Below are 27022 nucleotides of genomic sequence, written 5' to 3' on the forward strand. Positions count from 1 at the left end.
GAGAAAGGAGAGAAGGATGATTGATGAGAATGAAAGAAAGAAGTTGAGGAAAGCGAGACATTGCACTCAGATGGCGATGGTGTCTGTTTTAAGGTGTTGAGATTACTTTTAGACTGTCCTGTCTATTGTCTCTCTGCTGCCAGGCAGAAATGGAGCAATAACAAGGTGATTGGAATATTTGTCACTCAGAACCCAAATTGAAACAAGGTTTTTACAGGCCTCAGAGACATGGTGACCCTGCAACATGTCGGCTCACAGATGTCTGTAAAAAAAAGCGTATTCATTGCATTTCCATATTCAACCCACCAAGCTTCTGCAAGATATATGTCATATGTAAAAACCTGCAACGCTAACACTTGGAGAAACGGTGGGAAAGGTGTGTGATTTAGAGAGTGACAGCAGACTGTTAAGGGATTTAGCCGCTCAGCCTGCCTTATCTCCAGCTCCAGTGTTGGTCTTTGGGGGCAGTCGACATGCACAGCTTTTCTTTGGGATGGGCTCCCCGGGTTGTGTTTTTGGGGCTCAGTTCTAGCTCAGCTTTAATTGAATCATTGCTTACAACTAGCAATTTTGCAGGCTTTTTTTTCAGTTCATTAAAAGTTCAGCATTTCAGGTTTGCTGTGCTCCAGATTACGGTATGTTAAATTGTGTTTTGACAAGCTGAAGTTTAATGTTCAGCGCAGGCCTCTGGAGGCTGATTGATTAGTGAGATAAAAGTCTGTCTGGGAAGACAACTGCTGTACACAGAGACACGCACACTCACACACACATACACACACACAGATTAGTTTCTGTAGTATCTCACTTTTTAAATCTTCCTTCCTCTCAAATAAGGTTACATGTTAACCATATCAAAAACATTTTATTTGCCTTTAACTCTGTCAGTCTCACTTGGATGCCAGTGTTCACTCTCAGTCCACATATCAATAGCTATGGGCCTTATGTGTTTAAATATTGGTTCAAGCAACATATGTGCATCAAAAAGTTTGGTTTTGTCCCATTATTCTTAATGAGGGAAGAGGCTGTAAAGTGTTAATTGAATATGTTGCCTGTGTTAATTATTGGTTATGGTGCTGTTGTAAACAAATCACAATCTAGGTTTTGACCTTTGCCTCTTATGAAGTCAGAAAGATTTGGCGGCACTTGGAAGTTTCTATATGTATGCACCTCAGCTATTTTAGTCTATTCTGCACACACGACATCTAGCGCATGTGTGGAATCTTCCTGAGGTTTCCTCCATTTTTTCCATTTTTTTTTCCATATCCGAATTGAGGGTCTAAGGATTGTAAGTGTCATATGCTGTACAGATTGTAAAACTCCTTGAGGCAAATGTATGATTTATGATATCAGGGTGTATAAATAAAATTGACTTGACCTGACTTGAAAGGTTACTGACATGGTTTGACTTGAGTCAAACCTGACTGTTACTTTGAGTAAAAGTTTGCTTTTACTTGTGTTATTTATTGGTTATGGGGCTGCTATTAGCCCATAGTTACTGCCAGCTACACCTAAAAAAGACAGATTTCATTGATTAGTTGAATTGATGATCTGTCATGAGCTACTATATTTTATATCTTAAGAAAAAAAAATGCATTTTGTAACAAAAATTTTCATACCCAGAGACAATACATCATTATTCTTGAATGCAATTATTCCTGGGTTATCCTGAAAAAGAAAATGTGCAATACATCCACATTTGAGGCTAATAAGAGACTTTAAGAGTCAGATAAATGCAAATGCAAAATACTGTTTTTGGTTAAATAGATGTGTACATTAACACAGATATAAATCAAGCTTTGTAAAAAGACATAACCAACCTGACAAGCAGCATATGACATCGCTTATCTTTCCTTTGGTGGAAAAAAACTATTTTTGAGCATGAATCGAAACCTGCTGTCACATCCTTGATAGAACACAATTATTCTCCTACACAGTGCTGCCTACCTCTGTCTGTGAGGTTATCAACAGTTCATCAAGGGAACATGGAAGTGAGAGACAATACCTTCCTCCACTTCACCAGGCTGCTGGTGGTGGTGCAGATCACTTCAATGACACACCAGCACCTTGGACTCGGATCAGCCTCAAGAGGAAGAGGGTCTGCTTTATGAGATTGTCAGCTGCTATTGTGATCAAAACAAACACGCACAGGCCACAGTCTGGTAAGTGTTTCACTGGATCACATCTTCTGTCTGCTAATGACCTCAATGATGGTGAAATAATTAGTTTCATCAATTTCAATCTGTGGTCTTTCAAACACCTCAGGATGCTTATGGAAAAACTTGAAGTTGTTGAATAAGTTGAATAATAACAGAAAGGCCTGACTGACATAATACACCCAAATACAGCAGATTAAATCTAAGTTAGAATTCCAGTTTATTGAAAGTTAATGACTCCTGATAACTACAGTGTAAAAAAAAAAAAAAAAAAAAAAAAAAAAATACAAAAATGTACTTTTTCAGACACACTGAAATCACAATGCTTCAGTATGGAGTCACTTCACTTCTATTTTCTGGAGATGTTTCCTCCTTTTCATCAAATTTATTGAGATAATCATGCAACACAAACCTCAATTGCTGGTTGTGATAAAATCTGTTCTGAAAAGACCAAAAGTCTGACATACATGGTGTTAAAATTACATATTTTCTTTTGCATGACAGGTTGTCTTACAAATGCTTTATAGCCAATCTAAGCCTTTTTTGTACTTGAGTACAATTTTGAGGTACTTTTCTGAAGTATTTCCATTTTATGCTGCTTGATACTTACTCCACTACACTTATCTGGCAGTTACAGTTACTTTAGAATTTTACATTCAAAAACACATAGTCAACCTATAAAATATGCTTCATTGTTATAGATTTAACTACCAAAAACTAAAAATTATCTCCACGTCGACCAGCTACAACATCACAGTGCTTACATGTTAATGTTTTCTTTTAATAATATAACATTATAATGCTCACAGGGACCATTCTTTATAATGAGTACTTTTTGATACTTTAAATACATTTTCTTTCTTCCCAATACTTTTGTATTTTTTATAGTGTGGTATTGCTACTTTTACTGAAGTAAAATATCTGTAAACTTTTTTCACCACTGTAAATTTTATTGTAAATATGAAGGTGATTTATCACTAAAGTCTACCTCACCTGAACTGATTTTACTTACCTTTGATCTGCAGGGAGTTCACAAGCCTTTTCATGCTGACATAAATCGTTATGAGGCAGGTTTGCAGCATAAAAACCTAATCAGTATGATAGCTGTATGGGTTACTTTGTGTTTTTAGTGCTCACACATTAGATTTAATAGCTTTCCTACCTTTTTATTTGCTCCCAAATCACTGCACAGCATGTCCCCCCCTTGATTAAACCAATGGGACTCGCTGCCGCTCAGTGCGCCGTTGGGTGTCGCTGTGCGCGTAAAGTCTCCGCCGGCAGGTTTGGTCCGACCGGACCCCAACACAGTCTGAAGTGTCAGATAGTCTTCTTAACGTGTGAGAAATTTGGTGTATGGAAGAGGACGAAAGAGGGGAAAACCGGCAGAGATAGAGGGCTGCAAAATTACGCGGAAGAGCAGTTTTTGAGAGAACAACACTCGGGGGGAATCAGCGGAGGTCTTAATGAGGGAATGCCGAAAAGGAGAGCAGACATACGGCCAGAGCACCAGACATGAGTCCGAGGTAAGCGCTAGATACGGCAGAGAGGCAGTGATGGCATCCACACAGACGTGGGATCATACACACTCAGAATGAGCAGCTTTTAGAGGACTACGGTGATAAATTCATCCACTGTGCCTCGTGTCTTCGCCTTTTTGAGCCAATAGTCCTGATGTAGCGTTCACAGACAATGCCTGAACATCTGGATCGCCATGTCCGGCCTAAAGCTTATCTGATGTAACTTCGGCTATATTTAGCTATATTTTAATTCTATTTTTAAATGTATAATATTGATAGATGCATATTTAAATCATCCAAAACACTGGGAATCTTGAGAAGAGGGATTTCATAACAAAATATGTAGGTGTGAAGTAAGAAATAAACTTACAATTTATAAAAGTCCCATGAAACAAAATGTTTTAATATTTTATTGTTCCATTGAATAGTCTGGAAAAGGGAAAATATTAAAAGAAGATGTTGGGAAGCAAGTTCTTTTTAAAGACAAAACAATCTGGGGTTATTTTACAGCTGCGTTTTTTATTATTTATCACAAAGATATTTTGTCATCAATCATGAAAAAAGTTAAGTAGTTTTTAAGTAGGTGCGGATGTTTATTCAATTTAATTAGAAATGGCCTTTATGGACCTGTGTTGCCATTATTTAGAGAACTCTAATCTGCCCATTTACAATATAAAGTTAGTAATGCTGTCTGGTTCAATCATGTGCAGGTGATGAGTGAGAGAGCTTTTTACTGCACAGGTGTTTTACCTGAGAGAGAGAGAGAGACACACACACAGGGGGAGAGAGAGAGAGAGAGGGAGAGAGAGAGAGAGAGAGAGAGAGAGGGAAGGAGAGAGACAGAGATAGAGAGGGAGAGAGAGAGCGAGAGAGATAGAGAGAGAGAGAGAGAGCGCGCGGTTTTGAAGTGTTCAAAGTGGTTTTTCAAACACCCTATTAGTTTCCACTTTGCTAATTGGATTGTTCTATAAGTGAAGCTGGGGGGGCCTCTACAAATATTCTCAGTGGAGGTCTAGCAGAAAGTCAGAGGCACCTTTATTCAACTAGGCGACTATTTCATTGATTTCCCTTAATTAAAAGCAGTTACAAACTGTTAAAGTTATTTCCTAAATCTCATGAAAAAGCAAACATAAATTGTGACTGGTTTTGATTTAATTTGGGCCTCAGGGACTAAATAAAATCAAAAGAAGGCGGTGGTTTTGGAGGGAGTCCTATTGAAGGTCCTTGACATGAAAAGTTTCAACAACCCTTCATGTAATGAAGTAGTTATTTCCATCATCAAACTCCTCTCCGGAGCGCAAGTAGGCTGCGCAACAACAAATATGCAACAATATATACGTTTGTATACAATAGCTGCCTGTCTCTTTAAGGCGATGTGTTGAGAAGTTCAAGTCGGGGTCACTTGAAGTTCCTGCCCTCGATTTTACCTTTTAGTTTTATTATAGACTGACATCACACGGGGCGCTAAAACACTTAAGGCGCATAGAGGCTCCATTATCATCCCGGTGCGCGTTATTGCTCCGACTCAAAAATAGCTAAGGAAATTACTAGAAAAAAAAAAAAAATAGGAGGAAACTGATGCTGGTCTAAGCACGTATTTTTTTTTTATAGGAGGGGATGAGAAAGAGGGGAGAGGAGGGGCAGAGAGACAGCGAGAAAGAGGGAGAGGGAGAAAAGTGGGTGGGAGGACGGACCTAAGGAGCGACAAGAAATTCATATCAATTAATAATCATAAAAAAAGAGCTGGCAGACGTGCTCGGAAAACTGGCATGGTTTTTTGGAGGCTGGCAGTTCAAAGCTGAAACGTCAGATATGACTCCCAGAGACTGCTGAGATGATCATTAAGGGAGACTTAGATCGGATGGCAGAAGACATCGGGCATGCAGGTAAGAGCTGATATGCTGCTGCTGCTGCTGCTGCACAGAGCACAACAGAGGGAGGATGACATTTAGATTTTTATAAATGAAAATGTGCAGTGTGTGCTGTCAAAGAGGAAAGCTGATTTTCTTTAATCGCTGAAATATCGGTGCAGCGTTTCACCTCTTTTTAAATGCAAGTTTTATTTTAAAATCGACAAGAATAGACTCCGCTTATTTTTATTTTTTCACACGATCTTTAATTCTATTTTTTCTTGATGAAATATAATACATAGATATTTCAATTAATTTTTAAAATGGCTCATTATCAGCCTGATGTAATGGAGAATTTTGCTTCCAAAATCAGTAAAAACGTATCAAAAAAGTGTTGCACTCAGCAAAAACACATTTTTTGAACATGATTTATTTTTTTCAGTTCAAATTTTTATAACATTTTCATGTTTTCTGAGACCAGATTTACTGTAAAAGTTAAAGGGAACATCGACATCTGTTGAAAGGGAACTTCAACCTCTTCAGTAATAAATTTTAGTAGGAAGCTACACAGCAAAAAAATCGTGAACTCCCTGTTGTGTTGGACATATAAAATAGGCCTACCACTGTGTGTGTGTGTGATAATGTCACCGTACCACAGAAGAATATGAATATTTTTTTGTGGGATTTTTAGTTTGGACGGTTTAGGGGTTTGAATTTTATGACAGCCGACAGAGATGCTTCTTAGCAGTACTGCTGACAGGTCTGTAGACAGGTATAAGAAACAGCTGTCTGGTACACCTTGCTTAGTTGAAAACGCTCTGGTTCTGGAGGTGATTTAGGGCTCTTTGGCTTGAGATGACGAGAGGTAAAAGGATGAGGCGCTGCAGCTCAGGGGGAGAGAGATGGTTTCACTCGTGATTTCGCTTTACTGTGCAATATACGTGAGCAGCAGAAGAAAGCTGATTACAGAGGGTACGAGACCTCTCTACGACACACACATCAGCAGAGAAACGTTATTATTTGCATGCAAAATGCGACTGAAAGTTCTCAGAAAAATCTCGCTCGTCACAATAACATGACATTTAATAGTAAAGTTAGTTTAAAACAAATTGCATGTCATGAAAACGTAATCAGACGCCAGTGCATAGAAAATTATATTCGAAAGAAGATGCAATTAAAATATATTAAAATCGATTCTGATTAATAATCTGCTGTACGATCTGCACGACATGAATTAATTGTAATGAAAAAAAAAATGACAATATAGCTTTTTAATATTTAAGTAGAATAAGAGTTGGCTGATCATAATATTATGTTAATATGATTGTTAATGAGCTTTTGTAAACTCATGATTAAGAAGCTTTGTTACTCTCGTAACTCAGACAGTATTTTATGGTTTTTTAGATGCGCAATTACAGCAATCAAAGAGGAAACTGATTTGCTGACAGGACTGAAACTCAACTTATTAACCTCTCATGAGTGCAAATGCTCGATCTGCGCTTCAGGATGCAGTTTTTCTAACTTAAGAGTAAAACAGACACACTGCTATTTCATGCATGTAAAGCTTCTCCAGCCTGTATTTGCCTCTTGTGAGCCACAAAAATAACAAAGAGTAAATTAGTCGACATAAAGTCATATAAAACTACAGTAAAACATTTCTTCTTGCAAATTTACACTCATCTTGTATTGCAGTGTTGTCTCATGAATTGAAGTGGAGTATGTATGATCATGGTAAAATGGGTTCTAAAATAAACAAGGCTATGAGTATGGGCAGCAAATTGAAATGAAAGAAAATAAAACGTCAACACAACGTTTAAAGCAGATGTCTGGAGTGTTTATGTGACTGAGGCTGAATGTAGAGGTAGGAAGTTTAGTCTTCCGATTCACCCCAAACCACAAAAGTGACAAAACAGACAAAACACAGGGACGATGAATATTAATCTAATGCAAAGAACTTAATGCCATCATCGTAAACTACATCATCATCATCTAAGTTTCCCCAGCATGTTGACGGGCCATTAAAAAGAATCAGCTATCAGATGAAAACAGCCATGCATCCCAGAGGGACTCGAGTAACTGTCTCTCAGGCGACTGTGCTCTGTGCAACTGAGGAAAAAGATTTAATTTAGCATATTTTAACATAACAAACCAACAAAACAAGCTTCAAGTGTGTTAAAAGGTGTGTTCTCTGGCTAAATATCACTGCAGTCATAAATGGTTTCTAACAGGATGCAGTTTACTCATGCCTTCTAGATCAAGAGTTTTATAAAACATGTTTTACTATGGGATTTTTCTTTTTGTCAGTAGGCTGAATCAAACAGAGAGTTACAGATATTTTTAAAAGGCAAGTTGTGACCTCTCATAACACTGATTCTCATCACAGCGAGAGAAGACATACCCGTATTGTAAAGGTGGGAAACCCACAGCAGCAACCTTGACTGTTGTTACCACAAGATGTTACGAAAATTTATTTGCTGTTTGCGCAGTAGTTTGCAGGTGCACAGTAGTCTTTTTTAAATATATTTATTTTCTTTTGTCACAAAAGCTTTTATAAAATTTGCAAAAATATTTTAAATGTGGATTCAAACTGACTCATATGCTCAACAATTTTTAAAAAAAATTGTCATAAATTAGTACATGCAATTGGCTTAATTTTCTGTAAAGCTTATGATGCAGTTGAGCTCTGTCATATCCTACGGCGCTGTAGACTGCATACAGACGAGAATGTACAAAAAGAGTGTGCGTGTGAGTACACAATGTGTCACTATGTTCCACACAATAACCAGTAACAGTAAGATGAATACCCCTTAATGCAGTAGAGACTCAGCGAAAGTTCAGTACGTTATGGAAAGTGCTCGGCCTATTCTTCGTATCACCCTGAGTTCTAAACACGTTTGATCTGACCGGCGTTGAAATTTATAGTAAAATATGACCGTTTAGTAACCAAAGCCAGACAGAAACCAGAAGTGGAAACACTTTAGATGACAACTGGGGACATGATGGAGCGTAAACTCACCTAAACCTGCCATACCCACATTTTTATTCATAGTCTTTTACTCTCCTTTCTTTCTTTTTTTAATATTTATGACCAAGCAAGAAGTAATAAATAGTCATAAAGTCATACTTTGGGAGTGATATGAGGATAGCACATTTGAGAATAGAAATCTTGAATACTTTTATGTCAGTTAATTTATTAAAAAGATATTTTTTCTTTCATATTGATGAGTCTTGGCCATGTGATCACCACCAACCATACTTATTCTGACTTTTCATTTTCCACTTCAACAGTGATGGCAAACTTTTGATTTTATACGCCTGATGCTGAGCATGCATGATCAGATTTACACCGCTTAAAATTGTACTCCGGAGTGACTTTTCAGTTTTAGCAATAGATAGCAAAAAAAATCGTACTTTCCTGTTCTTGTGCTGAGCACGTACACTGAATGAAATAAACAAGAAGTGAATGAGCTGGTGTCAGGAAGACCATGATCAGACAGATGACATGATATTTATTTAGTTGCTTGTTTCCCATCAGTGAGACTAAGCCCTCAGGGACAGTTTGAGACGTTTAATCTCATAAGTAAACTATCCTCAGATGCCACAGATTGAACAATACATCGTGTTTCATGCGTGCAGCTGATACAGTTTATTTTAGGCTTGATGGAACAATTAGTGTTGATATTTGAGTGTGTATGAATGTGTGTGTGTATGTGTGTGTGTGTGTGTGTGTGTGTGTGTGTGTGTGTTTGCGTGTGGATCCCTTGAGCCATCTCAACGTAAAGTTTTGAACCATCTCATGTTGATTTACATCCTGTGCGTTAAGTGTTCCTTATATGACTGGGCAGAATGGGAGCCGAAAGACCTATCTTTTTTTGGATGTGTCCTTTCCCCCGCAGGTTTATACCTGCTGTTCATCATGCTTGTGAAACATTCATCCCTTACTTTGTTTAAAACTTTGCGTACCGCTTGTGGAATACTTTATCAGGAAGCCAGCAGTTACAAAATATAGATCTGTGGTTCTCAGAGTTTTGTTCTTTTTTTCATTTTGCTTTGCTGCAGAGGAAGTGAACGCGTAGACTTGAATTTCTGATAATGAGAAAACCATTGCAACCGCTCACCTTTACAAAAGTTCACTTTCACTGAGTGGCCTCTGTGTGCACTTCCCACACATAAGCTCTGCACTCTTTACTTGTTCCATTGAGTAGAATCTATAAATTAAACATCACTATTTAAATATTTAAATCTTGTATTACAAATTAATTAGGAATCAGGAAATAATAATCCTGATATTAAGATTTTGCGTGAAAAATTAATTAAAATAAAATGAAGTTTTCCACTTGACTGTGGATTTTTTCAACAAATCATTATTTTTTGTTTTAATATTTATTGTCATGCAGATATCAACTATTTTAGTTTCCATACTACTCCTACAATTTTCTTTAACACCTTCTTTTTCTGATGAGTTGCCAATCATACATTTTGGCATTGAAATCTCTCCAGTATATTCTAACATGCCTGATGTGTGAATCACAGCTGCTCTTGGATTCCTTTTATCAAAAGCACCAATAGTCATTCTTGTATTGCAGAAATTGCACATTGATTGTGTTTTTATATTCTGAAATGCTGACTGCTGCATGACATTTTACAGATATCTGTTGTTGCAGGTGGCGGACTGAAGACGATGCTGGATGCCATGGAAGTTCCAAGTCATGCTAGGGATCTCCTCCTGCAGCTCAACAGCCAGCGCACCAAGGGCTTCCTGTGTGATGTTATTATTGTGGTGCAGAACGCCCTCTTCAGAGCTCACAAGAACATTCTTGCTGCCAGCAGCCTCTACTTGAAGTCACTGGTGGTCCATGACAATCTCATCAACCTCGACCACGAGATGGTGAGTCCAGGGGTCTTCAGGGTCATTCTGGACTACATCTACACAGGCCGCCTTAGTGATGGAGACCCCACTTCTCCCAGTGAACCCAATCTAGGGGCTGTTTTGGCAGCAGCCAGTTACCTACAGCTGCTTGACTTAGTGGCTTTGTGCAAAAAGAAGCTGAAAAGAAATGGCAAGTACCCTCCCCGCCCAGGTCCTGCATTTCTGCCCTATGCAAAGATGGGGCCCAATAGTATGGGTGGCAGGTATAGGGTTTCTACTCCTGTCATTCAGTCCTGCCCTCCAGGAGGAATTATGAATAGCCATACACCCCGGGGAGCACCACTAGAGGAGCTAGTTCCCCATCGACTAGCCATCCATGCTGGGGAGCTGTATGCTCCCACCTCCACCCAGGGCTCTCAGGTGTTCCCGTCCGTGCACCCAGCTCTGCCTGCCCAGCTAGGCCTGCACTCAGCCCTTCCTGAGAGGAACTGCTCCCCCAACTATGGCCTTGATCTCTCCAAGAAAAGCCCCAACTCCCAGTCTCAGCACACACCCTCTCAATCCCATCTGGCAAACACTCACAATAATGAGGACCGAGACGGGACATTGAGCGGCCGTACCAGTCCCATGCAGGGGACGAATGGGAGGGCCTTCCCCTCAGAAAAGGAGTCAACAGACCACGTAGGCTCCCTCACTCCTCCACCTTTTCCCCATCTCAACCAGCCACTTGGCCCCCACCTCCCCCACCTGCATCGCTCAGGCTCCCAGGGCACAGACCGCTATCCATGCCCCCCCAGCCCCGACACCCCCACAGAAGGTGGGGAGGGTGGCAGAGAGATGGGCAACATCTACCGCTGGGTGAAACATGAGCCACTGTCATACACAGCTGAAGATGAAGATGAAGATGAGGATGAAGAGGAAGGGGGTGAAAATGGAGACCAGCATCACAACCACCACAAGACCGGGGAGGAGAGTGAGGGAGCTGACGACAAGAGCGGGTCAGGCACAGAGGAGACAGGCAGTAGTGAAGGCCGCCCGTCCCCTACCGGACCAATGGGGAGGTTCCACATGCCGTATGAACCAGAGAGCTTTGGGGACAATCTGTATGTCTGCATTCCCTGTGACAAAGGCTTCCCAAGCTCTGAGCAGCTCAATGCACATGTGGAGACACACACAGAAGAAGAGCTGTATGGCAACTCTGGTGGGGAGATGGGAAACAGCAATAACAGCAACACCAAAAACATCAGCAGTAATACAAATGGTTATGGGAGCATGAACAGCAGCAATAGTTTGAACAGTCTGTCCCACCTGGAGCCAAAGTCCAGTCAGAACCTGAATGTGGAGATGATCCGACCCTACCGCTGTTCCAGCTGTGAGAAGTCCTACAAAGATCCAGCCACTTTGCGCCAGCATGAGAAAACCCACTGGCTGACACGGCCTTACCCCTGCAGCATCTGTGGCAAGAAGTTCACACAGCGTGGTACCATGACGCGCCACATGCGGAGCCACCTGGGCCTTAAGCCTTTTGCCTGCGACTCCTGTGGCATGCGCTTCACCCGCCAGTACCGCCTCACCGAGCACATGCGCATCCACTCTGGGGAGAAGCCCTATGAATGTCAGGTGTGCGGAGGAAAGTTTGCCCAGCAGCGCAACCTCATCAGCCACATGAAGATGCACAGCAGTGGAGGGACTGCAGGGGGCCTGACCACAGATGGGAAACTGAAGCTGGACTTTGCAGAGGGCATCTATCCTCTGAGTAAATACACAGCTGAGCATCTGGGGCTGAAGCAAGAGAAGGCCAATGAGCTTCTCATCCAGGCCCAGCAGCAGTTGGTAGCTGATGCAAAGGCCATGGAGAGCCTCTACCCACTGTCCAAACTGGCCTCGGAGCACCTGGGCCTCACCCACGACAAGATGGATGTCCTGGGCCAACCCCTGCCCCCTCCCCCACAGGCCCTCTCTGAAGGCCGCACCATCGACCGCTACTCACCCAGCTAAGACCACATGACCTGTGTAAATGGCAATCACCAATAGATCTGTGTGCACACACAACTTGCAGTATTCTAAAGCCATTCACCTCAACTCAATATCTCCTCTGCACCTCAGACTCAGGCCAAAAGGAATTAGTCTGCTAATGCACACCAAAATGTGTAGACTTTAAGTGCCTTTCTATGCATCTAATGTATCTTAAAATCCTCCTTCATAAAGGAGCACTGTGCTATTCCGTGACCAAGGGACACTCACTCGAAGAAGTACAGTATTTATGTACAGTGTAAGCAAACAAACATTTTTTTAAAATTCCAGCCATTGAGCCAAAGCAAGAAATTGAAAACCAAAATGAAATTGTTTTATTTATTTTTGTATTATGATGAAATCCAAAAAGAAACTGTTGCAAGGAAACGTTGCAATCAGACCCTAAACCTGTGTACTATAAAGTATCATCTGTGTACAAAAAAAGAAAAAAAGCACATAAGGACAAGATTCAGGGTTTGTGTCCAGACCTGAGCGGAACTTTTACCAAATGAATAAGCCAACTCTTCTGGACTTTAAAGTAATGGGAGGATTATTTTTCTTTTTTTTTTTCTTTTTTAAAATTTTCTGTTTTTGGGGTACTGGACAATTTATGTATCTCACTCTCCAGCTTCTCCCCATCATGTTCCTGCTTCCCAAGTCTCAAGGAAATGACTGAACGATAAGAACAATTGCCTCAGCATTTCGGTAAAGTCTTCTCTGCTTTATTTTCTCCACATTTTTAAGCAACCCACTCCCCCGCATATTTGTGCAGACAGAACCTCATGCTATTTGACAGTAATGGTAGCTTAATCAGTTTCACACTCAGTGTGTAACCCTTCTTGAGCTAAAACTTCCATTGCATTTTAACTAACATCCTTTAGCTTTCAGTTGTTATTGAGGAACAGCAAGCACAGCCCTGTGATCTCATAACTGGGACATGATTGCACATACCCAACTGATGACACACTAATCCCTGTTCATGATGCATGTAGCTTCATGGTGTAGACGAAGCATGGGTGTTGCCTCTGACATTGTGTAATATTTACAATATGAATGCAGCCGAGCAGAGAGGCAGGGACCAGGTCAGAATCGATTACACAGAAATCTGTCATTTACTGTCAGGAACAGTTACTCCTTTCACTTGATGATTAATTGTAGAGCGGCAGTAGTCATATGCCACATTGGACGCTGCTCTGTCCCCTGTCCGACCTCTCATTTGACCTCCCTCCCTAGTAGTGTCATGTCTGGGAGCCTTGCTACTGTTGACAGGCCAAAGTGAGGGCTGTACTCAACCCTTTGCCTTAAAAGCACTCCACTGCACCGCACACACACATATACGCTCCCCCCCCCTTCCACACACACATAGCGAGCTGCTAATCTGTCAGTGATATGAACATAAGAAGGGGTTTGTGGGTCTTCCCTGGAAGCCAGCGGGTGAACAGCACGCCCCAGCTGCTGTGCTCCAGTAATCCCTGTGAAATCTCACTTTCTCCTGGACAATTCGCACTGCTCGCCGGCATGATGTCCCATTTCATGCCTGCCATCTTACCCCTCTGATCCACTTATTAACGTCATATCCGAGCCCAGTAACCCTTCCCTGTTGGTATCAAACTCGGAAACAAAGAATGACATATTTCTGTGTTGGCTGACCAGCAGTTCCTCCAGCCTGAAAACAAAAGAGCACTTAAAGGTTGTGGGTTGAAGGCACATTTTTGTCTTGAAATGTTTATTCCAAAGAACATGCTGGCCTTTTCTTTTTTTTTCCTTTTTCCACTTTTACTGGTCCTTGATTCAGATTAGAAAATGTCTGACCACTATAGTGCCAATGCCAACCTCAGTGGGTGAATGTGAAGACTAAAGCCATAAATACACTGTGATAGACGTAGTGAATCTTAAAGGCTTAAAAAAAAAAACAGAGACAATGTGCCTGACTTTTGGGATTGTTTTTTTAAAATGTAACAATAATTTAAGGGCTTCATTTCTGTAGCATATGATCATATCAAACAATGTTGTTTCCTGTCACTTACTTTTCTTTACTTCATTTTGATTTTAACTGAAAGCAGCGCACATGAAACTGGTGCTTACCTCAGGACTGAACCCAGCATGGGGACGCTAAGCTTTAGTAAACCTTTGAATATCAATGTAAACACACACATACACACACACACTTTTAAATTTTTGTTTTTAACAGGGCAATTGTCCTGTGTTAAACCTGTGGTTATTTCTGTGTTTATACATTTCTTGTTACAGTTTTTTTTTTTTTTGGTGGAGAGATAACATGTGATATTAACAATTTTTTGTTTTGTTTTTATTTCTACTATGCGGTATACATTTTCTATTGTGTTGTCCTCAAAGAGGCTTGTGTCGGTCTGACCAATTCCATTCTTATAACATAAGGCAAAGTCATTTTGATAGTATCTTAACTGGCTGTTTGTGAATTTCTGAACCACACTTTAGCAAGCATGGTGGCATTGGTCTTTGGTTTCAACTATCATAAAGTCTAAGTGACACGTGTAATGTTTTGAAATGCCTCTGTTTGTGCACAAGACTTGAGGCATTATCAGTACTTCCCTAAACAGACAAGCAATTGCTTTGCTAGGCGAGTATGAAATCTAGCCTCATATTGCTTGACCCCTTTTTTCCAAAGGTTAGCGAACTTTCGAACGAGAGTCAGACTGAGGCCGCACATGCACACAAACACACAGGAAGCAAGCTTGTTTTGGACGATGCCTCAAGTTTTGGGACTCTGTTGATAAGCTCTTAAACAAAAACTGAAAAAACATCTGAAATGAAACATTACAGGCAGTGAAAACTTGGTCCACAAGCGTGTGAATACGTGTTAAAAATGTAGGAACAGGCGGATGTCGGTCGTGGGAATTTCAGTCACACTCACCCGCTCTCATTCACTAGTTTTAGTGAAAATCTGTCCCCATCATTTCCCTGCCTTACACCATTAAAATAACACAAAGTGTTTCCACTGTCACTCCAAATCTGTGCAGGAGGGAAGAGCAAGATAATGCCTGGACATTTCTGTAGGATGTGCACTGTTTGAAATGTGCTTAATTGCATTAATGTGTATGACGGACAGAGAGGGAGGGCTGAGTATCTATAGAAGGGGAAGCGTTTGCTTGTCTGTTTGTGTGTCCCTATGCTATTGGTATGAACGGCTGCTAATGCATGTCCTGGGAATATGGTTGGTGTGAAGGAGAAGAGCTGAGGAGCAGGAAGTGAACTTTTGGCTGGTGTGTTGTGTTGAGCAGGATGTGCCGTGTGTTTCTGCTCAGAGGCAGATAGAGAGACGGAGAATGGGGAGGGAGAGGAGCAGGGAGAGCGCAGCAGGGTGGACGCGAGCCATTGTCTCAGTATGAAAGCCTGTTCATACTTCTAAAACTCTCCATTCAGAAAACAAGTAGACTGTATCTTCTCTTTTCCTTCCCCTTTTTGCTCTTTGGGAATAAACCTCTGCTCAGTATCACGGTGATACGACATTGTGGGCTTTCAAGGGCTGCATGGTGAGGAAGCCATTCAGACATTTTGTTACATGGTGAGGATGTTTTGGATTACAGTTTTTGGCGTCCATATTTTGAACTTTTTTGAAAATTGGGGCAGGGTTGGTCACCGGACCAAGATAGGAAGGGCCTAGAAACTGTAATGTAAATCATAATTATAAAAACTGGCAGTATGTCCTTTGCTCAGTGGTTGACTCAATTAGTAAAATTTGAAAAGTCTTGTTTCAATTTACTGGTGCAGCCACTCAACCCATGGGGCTTTGTGCCATATGCCGTTGTTAAAGTTATTTATTTGACACACCAACCCAGAAGACCTCTCTTCACCACCAGAGTGGTTAAGATGAAGATGTTTTCAAAGTAATAAAATTAGGCATTTATAACAGTTTATTGGTTACGTTAATTAATATAATGAAAACGAATGAATCCATGATGCATAAATGAATAAAAAACACCAACTATAAACTGCGGGTTGATCTTTTTATATTTATTTGTTGTTTTATTTTTCAGGCCATTTCATTCCTCTCTAAATGTTGTTATGGCAACCATCCCAGGCCCGTAACTTTTATAACACTAACAGTATAGAAGTAAAAACGGTCTGGATGAGTTCCAGCAGCACCGTGTAGACCAAAAAAGGGTTTAGGTTTAATGTTAAAAAATGCAAAGCATGCCTTTAAGCTTTATACCAGCGGCAGCAGGCCGAGGTCACCTATGTGACTCTGAATAGTCCTGATCTGCAATCATACCGCGGTTTGACATTTATTGTATTTCACGATGTGTGCCAAAAGGACTGAAGCACTTAGCAGACATCGCAGATGCTCAAAACAAAACTCAGCAACAATCTTTGTAGTTTCCACGGGTTGCGTTGTCAAGCTAAGCTTCTGACCGACTTTTTCTTTGCCTTTTTTATGAGTTATTCTCTGTGTGGCTAATCATAAGAGCACAGTGGAGAAATGCCACTATTGTCCAGTGTACATATTAATTTTTATGAAGTCTCATGTTTAAATGTAAGCTAGAGCCAAATAATATACATAATCAAGCCGTTGAATCCAAAAACTGTTTAGTCAGCTAATACAAATGTGCCTGCAGTTCAGCGAGCGTTTTGCAATAAATTAATCTGCGTGTGTGCGTGTGTGCATGTGTGCGAGTGTGTGTGTGTGTGTGTATAGTGCACCTGTCCATCTACATGTCTGAACTCCTTTCCCCCAGTGTAGCAGGGTGAAGTACAAGAGAGAGACTTGACACTTTCAAGAGTCTTTATTACAAGCAGCTGCTTTAGATTTATTTCCCCGAACTGCACTTTTCTGGAAAAATCATTGTATTGTGATTTTTTATTACTCTTACGATCCCCTAGAAGTCCCACAATTGCCTTTCGTCTCTGGCACTTTGCTTCCTCCATTTCCCTCCTCTTCCTCCCTCCAGTGCACAGTTTGGCCACACTCGTTCACCGCCCTCGTTACCTCAAAGCACAGCTTCCCTCCTCACCTCTCTCTGTCCCTTCACTCCTCTTACACTCAACACAAACCGCTGACCCACAGCGCCCGCTGCCTCCCTCCCTCCTCTCTCATGATCCACTTACTTCCAGCTGTTTTTCATGCTGAAGAAGACAGTTGTCTAAATGTTTACGTGAAGAGCTACTTTCTTTTTCTTTAAGCCCTGATCAATTTCCAAAGTGAACTTTGTGGCATGTGTTAAAATACAGCAGATGATGGGCCAAATAAAAAAGTCTGACATCGTTATTGTATTCTGATCCTCCAGCCAAGAAATGGCTTACAAAGGGAGATTAAAGACAGCATATCGTTGTAGAGGAAATGTAGAATAATGTGAGGGGAAATGTTCAAGGGAAAATATGCTCAGAAAGATGCCAGTAAAGTAAACATGTATGAAATTGCACAATTGAGCCGGGCCTCGGCTGCACCAGCCAAGTCATGCGCTGAGATGGAGAGAACAAGTAAAGGGAGAAGAGTTGAGAGGAAAAAAAACAGAAACAGAGAGAAAAAAATAGCTTGTGCTTGACAGTCATAACCTTCAGTAAATAACAAAGGAAAGCTGGTTGCTTTGTGTATCTGCTCTCCGACTTTTTCCCACTTTGTCCTGTGAGCCTACTCTATTTCATTCCCCTCTTATAGAAAATTATCTTAAGAGGAAATGAATATTTTTGTCTCTCATTGTTGATTGCTACAGGTCATTGCCGATGTTAGTGTCAATGTGCCCTCAGAGATGTCATCCTTCATGCAGACTGAACATTTATGACCCACAGTAGGCTCTTTGTAGTTGAATGGTAAAGGGGGTTCTGGCTGCCCATGTCTTCCTGCATCTGCTAGCTTGGATCACTGTTTCTTTGTCTACCTTGAAAACACAAGACAGACTAAGTGGAATTTGGTTCGTTTACAGTATACAACTTCTGCTCCAGAAGTTTAAATTAAAAGAAAAACAAAGCAGCAAGGACAAAACAAGCGGGAATTTGGAAGAGTTAAAGTTGGTCAGGGAGAGGTTCTGATTGTATATCGCACACACACACACACACACACACACACATAGACACACACACAGACACAAATACAGACACACACACAGCTGGATGGCAGACTCCTTCTCCAGATTAGGTCAGATTTAATTAGGTTGCCCTGCTCCGTTTGGAGTGTCGCTTCTTGTAGAAAAAGCCATTATTAAAGAAAAAGTGATTGTACTGACGGCCTCCACCCAACACACATTGAAACCTGTGCCAAAATGTTACAGAGCCTCAGGGTCCTCACACACATGTGCACATATCGTCTATTTTGGTTTTGGAAAAAGGTTACATGTAGAAATGATGGATTATGATCTAATGAAGATCACTGTGACGTTTCGAGGTGGTTGTACCCGACTGGTTGTGGTTCAGGGATAAGAAAGTTCAGCAGACTGCCACGCAGACAGCAGTAGCTGCGAATGGATGAAAAAAACATGACAGAATACATACATCACAAATTTACAATGGAAATTTGATTTTTTCAGTGGAAAACAGGATCTCATTTCAGCAGGCATGAAGCAGTCGTCCATGAAACATCAATAATGTCCAGTGTTTCCTTTTGCAGTTTTACAAGGTCTCTCATGAAAAAACAGAGAGCAATTAAAAGCAATACATTAAACCAAACAGTATTTTTTTTCGCATTTCTGCATTTCAATGTCAATATTGATCTTACTTTGCTTTAGTGAAATGAATGTATTTATTGCATGTCAAAAATGTTTTATAGTTAATTTTTTTTTGTGTAAATTTCAATTGTGGGTTTTTATAATTTCATTTAATTATAATGTCTTGATAAAATCATGTTGATAAGGCTTTTATTTTTTTTAAAAGCCAATGTGAAAAATGTCATGTTTTTTGTTTGTTACTATACTCAAAATCAACTTGGCAATAAAGTGAATTGCATAATGGATTTACAGGGAAATGTGTCAAGTTATTGATCGTAAAGTGTGTTTTTTTTTTTTTCATGTCCTACATGAAAAGAAATAATTTGACATAATAATATATAAATAGAAATTTCTTTTATATAGAGTCCATGAAACATTTTTTAACACGCCACTAAATTTAATTATATTACAAGATTTACCCCATTTCAAAATCTTGCACATCAAACCTTTTGACACATTTATTGTGCATAATATGGGTTTCACATTGAAAGAAAAATATGAGACAAAAGACCACAATCAAGACCATTTCACAGTAATGATAACCGCAAAAATGAGCAACTTCTGTTCATTTTCCTATAATACATTCGCCTTCAAGTCTATGTTCCCCCATATGGAGACATGTGAGTGCCTCATTTAAGACAGAGAATTTCAAATGAATCTCATACATCACACACAGTCCACATGCAACAATGAACAGATCCATTACTCTGTCAGCAGGAGCAAAACCAGCCAGGCAGGCACACACACTCACACACTCACACACACGCTCACATCCTTTTCCACTGTGTGAAAATCACCTTATTATCACCAGCACATAAGAAATCATAGTGCCTTCCAGATGTTTGATATGAATCAAACAACTTGCCACAAATTACGTCTTGACGTTAAACAAATTAGCATTTCTTCTCGCAGGTGCTGTAAATCATCGACATTCATGAACTGGAGGTGCTTCCTGAGAGATCATATTCACCAGGTGTAATGAAAGACATCATCCGCTTTAAGCTGTTTGAACAGTAGGCAAAAACAAAAGGAACAGCTTGGCATTCATCACACGTCTTTGTCCGCTCTGTTTCTAAACTTGAAGCCCAGAACATTTTCTCTGACTTAAAGGAAACTTCCACTTTATTATTATTAAGATGTGAGTCTTATTTTCACAGTTTTGGGACATTGTTCTTATTGTTTGACAAAATAAATAAATAAATAAAAAAAATCAAGGTACACTTTTTCTAGAGTGTTCAACTACATCTTATGGATCTTCCCCAGTGGATGGAGTTTGCTCAGCTGTCACGGAGTCATGACCTAAGTATCAAAGGTGAGGACGACTGAGGCGTCTCCAAGGCAACTGAGCAAACTCCATCCTCTGAGGACGAATGTGAGATGCATTTGAAAGCTACGGAAAAAGCTAGTAAGGGTTTCCAAGGTCAAGGAGGACCGTTTACAATCATTTTTATTGGTTATGATACCATTGTACTCATCAACATCACAACCATCAGGTTAAGCTCAATTAATTTAGAGGTTTGTTCAAAACCTGTATGATTATCTGCTTGTGTTTCTTGCCCCATCAGACTTCATTGCAATGATATGTTCGCATTTCCGAAATGATGCCCAAAATAAGAAAATAAGACCCAAAATTTTATAATTGGGAGTTTCTTTCAATATCTTTCATTCAGAGGCTGTTTTCAGAACCCTTAGTGCCCACTACTCATGCTGGTAAACCAGGAAACTTCTGGCAGCAAGCCTATTGCGCCACCCTGCCCCCTTGCCTCTCTGCCACTTGGAAGCATCACATATTAAATGGCAAAGGTCTTAGGTGTCTGGTGTCGGGCAGTAGGTGCCCTCATTCAGCCTGGTAATGTCAAGGCGTGGGGACACAGGGAGGGTGCCAGGTCTTAGTCATCCCCATCCCCCTCAGCCCCAAGTCCCCTCTCTGCATAAAATCTTCTCTATGTGGACTTTACATGTTCTCCCTGTGTCTGTGAAGGTTTCCTCTCACAATAGTCAAGTACCTGGAGGTATGACTGAAAGTGTGAGTGATTGTGTGTCTGTCTGTGTTAGCTCAGCGATGCAATAGTGAAATTTTCAGGATGTGAGCAATGTATGCTGGGAAAGGCTCCAGACCTTTTTCACCCTGAAATCGGATAAAACATGAATAGATGAGATGGATAATCAGTGGGGTTTCCAGTGGACTGGATGTTTGTGTGACCTGGCGCCTTAGATGTAGAGTAGATGGGACATGAGAAGGGCAAAGGTGTTGACTGCAGAGTCATTTAAACTGTGTGGAACTCTGAAGTCCACACACACAGACACACACTGCCGTTGCCCTGCTGTCAGCACTAAAAGGAAGAGATTAGGAAATGTGTGTTCATGTGTGTTCATGTGTGTGTGTGTGTGTGTGTGTGTGTGTGTGTGTATGTGAAACAGAGACTGAAATTACAAGTATATCTGCCATTAAAGGGCAATTCAAGAGTGTTTCAAGTTTGTACCCACTTTTTGCAATTGCAATTTTTAAAAGGTGTTCTAGTCACTGTTTTACATTAATGTGCAGTTGAGCTCATTCAGCAACAACATGAGAACCAAGAATAGACAGAATGAGATGTCTTAATTTCCGTCTTCTCTTATATCTGTTTTCCTCTCGCAAGTAAAACTTAAAACCAATAGCTAACGTTCAGTGTAGTCACATCCTCTGCCAGTCATGTCAGGAATCAAACCAAAACAACAGGCTCCCACTCAATAGGACTGAGAGAAACAAAATACACATTATTATATATGCGCAATTACAACTTTGCCCATGTTCAGTAAAACTAACCAGCAGTGATTCGAGCTTGTTTCACATATTGTTTGCAAGTTGAGGAACTACTATGATTAGTTATATGAATTACTTTCTACCTGCTTCATCTGTCCAAAGTTTGCAGCTTGAGTCATGGATGAATGTAGTCATGTCAAGATAATTGTGTTTATATATCCCAAAATTAAAGGACTTTACTGTCTATACAGCATACAACACCCTCTATCCTTAGCCACATACTGCAAATTCAATTTTGATAGCTAAAGGTGTGAGGATGCCATAGGCCAATGGATCTGGTCTTTAGCCTGCAGACTGTAAATTATTTGATATATGTGGAAAAACATATTTTATGTATCCATAAAACCATGAACTGAATATATGCATCTAAAAAAAACCCTACATTCCTTTAACAGGAGTGCACTCTTGAGTGAAAGATGCAAGTAAAGAGTTCACAATTCAGTTTAGCTTGTTACAGAAAGAGGGAGAAATAGAGAGACAGAAAGAAAATGGAGAAAGTGATACAGAGACAGCGATCCACTTAAATGGCCATCATCATGACCTTTACATGTTGTGTCTCACGCCATGTTTTAGTGTCTCCCTCCCTCCCCCTCCTTCTCTCTCCGCCTGTCTATCCCACCCCTGCTACATTTCACTGCTTGGACTCCCACTGAATGGAAAACAGCTGGGTCAGGGACTGCCCAGAGCATATTATGCCCAATTCTTCAATGAATTCCCATCTACCTCTCCCCTCTCCTCCTCTGTCCAGTGCGCTCCCTTGCTCCCTGTCCTCATTTAAGGTGGGGCTGCACAGCTGAAACAAAAGAAAAACAGTCTGTATGAGAACATGTTTCTCACCCACATATGGTACTCTCTCCCTTTCCTATTTTCTGTGAATTTGTTTCCCAACCCTACTCCCTGGTGATTCTCTGGTGTTATGGCTGGTTTTGCTTTTGACAAGTTGAAAAATGCTGAGATATAATGCAGTTGAGCTGCACGGCCAAGTATGCATATAGTTAAATGGTGTGTCAGAGTTATTACTGATACCCAACTTAGTTCACCTGCTGTGGTAGATGAGGGTTGGTGGCCTGTGTGAAGACAAAAACAGCCATAAAAAGTGTTCTTGGATTTTTTTCAGAGCAAAAAGATCTCTATGGTCCATTTAAACAGCACTGTAGAATAAAGTGTTTTGAGCTTTGTGAGATTTTCAAGCAATATGGGATGTTAGGGTGCAATGCATGTTGCAGGGTTTTGCTCCAAAAGAATCATAGAAAATATTAATTCTGCTCTGGATGGATCTTGTAAAAAGAACTTTTTTTTTAACTACTATTTCCAAGATCAATGAACTTTCATGCTCAAATACTAATTCAGGGAGATTCCAGACTTCTTGAATCCCTGCACACATCAATTTTATGATTCAAATAGTTCTGGTGTTAAGATGTCAGCTTCCAGAAAAAGGATGGTAGAAAAGTTGCCATGACAATAGCAGCAAGCTTGGATAAGATTGATACAGCTGTACAGGTCATTGCAAGTTGATTTACAGAAATAAAAACTCTTAAATCGGCATACTTCTTCTATGTTGACTGAAAAAGATGTTGATGGTCTTTCAGTCTGATTTTCAGCCAACTGATTACTTCATCTGTACACACATGCATTTTATTGAAAAATGTTCCTTCTATTTTGTCCACCACATTAACATATATGAGGTTGGCAAAATATTAGGAACACTTTTCAATATAATGTACTCCAGTACTCCGCCATCATACACTATGAAATTTTACAACCTCAATAATAAACACAAAGTAAAATTTTCACTTTTCTGACAATGTCAACAAAAAAGCGAAAATGTATAAGCTTTTGTAAAAGTAGAATTTATGGCAGCGCTGTTGCATTGGATTGCTTTAGATTTCACAGGTGTTTCTAATAAAGTGCTCAGTGACTGTATATGTGGGTAACTTCCAGATCCTTTTTTTGAAACTGTTGACAATGCTGCTTGTTAAAGAAAAATCTTAAAGCAACACTATGTTACCTTTAATAAAAGAAATAACACAAACTTCCGTGGACAAAGTTGAATTCATAAGCAATTCAACACACTGTCACTTCAGCTAGTGTGACCAGTGACCTAATGTTGGCTGATGTCAACAAACTTTAAGTGGATTCTGCATAAATGAGTCAGTTTACTAACTTAAACTGACTCATTTCCATTGTGTTACAGATTTTGGCATTGTCACAAACATCTGACTAAAGTGAATCTTGTGAAATAAAGGGAAATTCAGTATGACACTATCTGGTCAGTGCCACTTGTGGCCACAGTGGGTGCTGTTCAGAGGTTACGTAGTGTCACTTTAAGGAGAAGTAAAGTTAGACACTAGAATACTGATCACATTAATATAAATAAGTCAGGGCTTGGACTGGGGGGGAGGGGTACAGAAGAATACATTCAGTACATATATAAAACATAAAAGTTATAGGGATGTATAATTTTTTGATTTGCTCAGCCTAAGTGTAGTAAACAGCATTCTTTAAACATGTTGACTTAATGTGTGGTTGTGAGTGATTAGGGGGATTAGTATGTTGCTGAGTGGTTTGGCTGTGTCACAACGATGAAATCAGATTTCAAGAGAGCTGAAGACAGTATGAGAACCAGCTCAGGGTCAAGAGAAGTACGAGAAGGAAGTATTGCTTCAGCTGCAGAGGGGGCCTGGGTGACAAACTGGGTGTATATTGTGGGCAATGTGTGCGCTTGTGTGTCTATGCCAGTGCAATTTCCTGCCTGCAGATTGACTAACATGTGGGCACCTGCCCTGATAAATCCACCCATCCTGTTTCTCGCAGCTCGCACAATGCATACACTCTTTCTGCTGCTGCACATAATGTTCCAGACAAAAAAAGTGCAAATAAGATATTGAAGGAACATACTATATGAGTGCAAAAACAGTGCAACCTTATGTGCATCAGGACCCCAAAACACCTATAAGCTTACCTCAAGTATGAGCGAAACTTTCCAGAAACTTGGTGTTTCATACCAGCCCACATGGTGATAATAGAAACTGGTAAAAGAAGTTCATGAATTAGTCATTCACAGATGCTGGAAGCAACAAGGAGAAGCACACACGGTAAACTAAACAGGGACTTTACATCATAAATTTTGCACATCCAGCACAGAGGAGTTCAGCGGCCAGACAAGCCTGGACAAAGTTGTCTGGCCTTTGGGGAGAGGGGCTGACGGCCAGCCTGGCTGGGTGACACACATACACACACTTACATGAATACAGTCAGCCCAAACATTAGAGGCAATAATGAGATCTCTATCTATTAGGGGAAAGGTAAAGAGGGCTTTTATACTGCTGGCCTGGAGGGGAAAAGTTTGACAAAGTAATGAGCTGGCATGCAAACAATTGCAGTTCAGAAGGTGATCTACCAAAAGTGCACATGTTCTGTTAGACACATATATACTGTGCACTAAGTCCTATGTATAAGTTCTATGAACGTAAATTTTAAGAGGGTGACTTAAAACGTAAAAGCGTTGGCAGTGTGGTGTTTGCTATGTATAACACAAAGTGTGAAGGTGAGACTGCCGGATGTGTTAGGTGACGCTCTTTCAGACAAAGATTGGGCACAAATATGAGTGTATGAGTGTGTGCTTATGTGTGTGTGTGTGTGTTTCCTTGTGTCATAGAGCAGAGAAAGTCACTGATCTGTTAAGAACAGGGTGTCCATTACCTTCTCAGTGTGGAGTTACACACTTAAAAGCAGTCCATTAGTTTTCTGTTCAGTTTGACAAGGGTAATAAATTATCAAGAGCTTCATCACTTTTACTTTGTCTGTGTGTGTGTGTGTGTGTGTGTGTGTGTGCGTGCGTGTGTGTATGTGTGTGTTGGGCTATAGTGGATGGGTGTAGATACAGGGACACTACAGGTGAGAAGAAAGCAGGGGGGTTATTTTTGTCTGTGCATCTCTCACTTTCCTTCTAAGTGTCTCTGTGTGCCTGTTCATTTATATGCATACTTTATGTGTTGTGTGTGATGACAGGTTATTCAAGAAAATAATGTGTCCTTTTCTATACAAAAAAGGAAAAGCCTTTCCTGAAAAGTGATTTATGTTAGAATTATACAATTGGTGCCTTTCCTTTTTTGTCATTATGATTATTATATTACTACTTTATTTTTGGAGCTTGTCTGTATATCTTCTCATCTTCTTGTGTCAAGGATATCATGTCATAAAATATATATAGTGTGTTGCTGTTGCGTGCTGTATTATTATAACTATGAGTTGTGTGTAAGTGGTGTCAGTTTGTCACTATGAATAGCTTTATATAGACCCTGGGAAAAATCGCTGCTGGCATAACAGCTAACAAGCATTCATATAAATAAACAAACTGTATACTGTAAACATTAAAGATCTTCTCCAGACATGTTTTAAGGCATATACAAATATTCTTATTTGAATAATAATTCTGACATGTTTTTTCTACAAAAAAAGTTCAATCACATTGTTAAAAATTCTATAAATTACATCTACTCCTTCTACGTCATTGAAAAAAAAAAATCTAGAATCTGTGAATATGCAAATATTGTTCATTTCATTATTAAAGTTTAACTGCTGCATACAAGATGTCTCTTCTTTACAGTAAAGTGCACTGGATCATGATTGGCTCCCAACTTGCAGTGATGTTACAAACCATGCTCATAGATATGCCCCTTTAACTCAGATTTTCGGGGAGCACAGAGAAACTTTCTCCCTTCCACAGATGAATGTGAAAACAGCCTCCTAGTGTCAAAGTCTGTACTAGGGGTGTGCCCGAATACAAATAAGTTATTCGGCAAAGCACAAATAGTGGGTTTTTTTGTTTACAAATATTTATTTCATACAAATATTTTTAAAATTATTTGCAATAATCACCTTTGAAGATATTCCCTACACGTTACACTGTGTGCTGTCTCTGTGTTATGGGTGTATAAATAGGTAAAGGTTTGTCTGCAATGAGGTGATGAGTAAAGTTTTAGCTCAGTAGTCAGCGCAGTCATCTTTGATCTGGGAGACTACAGTTCAACACCCAGTGTTGGGACTTCCTTTGTGAGGTAGTTTATTCATGAACACTTATTGTAACACTTTAATTTTCTAAAATTAAAAGTGTAATAAAAACAAAAACAAAAACAG

General features: G+C 40.1%; 1 protein-coding gene across 4 annotated transcripts; it reads left to right on the forward strand.

Moving 5' to 3' along the window:
• The first annotated feature begins 3408 nt into the window (after window positions 1-3408).
• hic1 (hypermethylated in cancer 1) lies at window positions 3409-19325 on the forward strand. 4 transcript variants are annotated; one of them, XM_067595046.1, is made up of 2 exons: window positions 3409-3676; window positions 10169-19325. In XM_067595046.1, exons 1-2 carry the CDS (start codon window positions 3617-3619, stop codon window positions 12386-12388), a joined length of 2280 nt encoding a protein of 759 aa, XP_067451147.1. In that variant the 5' UTR covers window positions 3409-3616; the 3' UTR covers window positions 12389-19325. The 4 variants fall into 4 exon arrangements, with proteins under 4 accessions (XP_067451147.1, XP_067451151.1, XP_067451148.1 ...); XM_067595050.1 differs by having other exon boundaries at window positions 10185-19325; XM_067595047.1 differs by lacking the exon at window positions 3409-3676 and adding an exon at window positions 5338-5556 and having other exon boundaries at window positions 10185-19325.
• Window positions 19326-27022: the final 7697 nt, after the last annotated feature.

Source organism: Thunnus thynnus, chromosome 7 (genome assembly GCF_963924715.1).
Source record: "Thunnus thynnus chromosome 7, fThuThy2.1, whole genome shotgun sequence".
Classification (NCBI taxonomy): Eukaryota; Metazoa; Chordata; class Actinopteri; order Scombriformes; family Scombridae; genus Thunnus; species Thunnus thynnus.

Coding starts and splice junctions, on each gene's coding strand:
- hic1 (XM_067595046.1), top strand. CDS start 3,617: ATGAGGGAATGCCGAAAAGGAGAGCAGACATACGGCCAGAGCACCAGA. Junction 3,677..10,168: donor GCACCAGACATGAGTCCGAG/GTAAGCGCTAGA, acceptor GACATTTTACAG/ATATCTGTTGTTGCAGGTGG.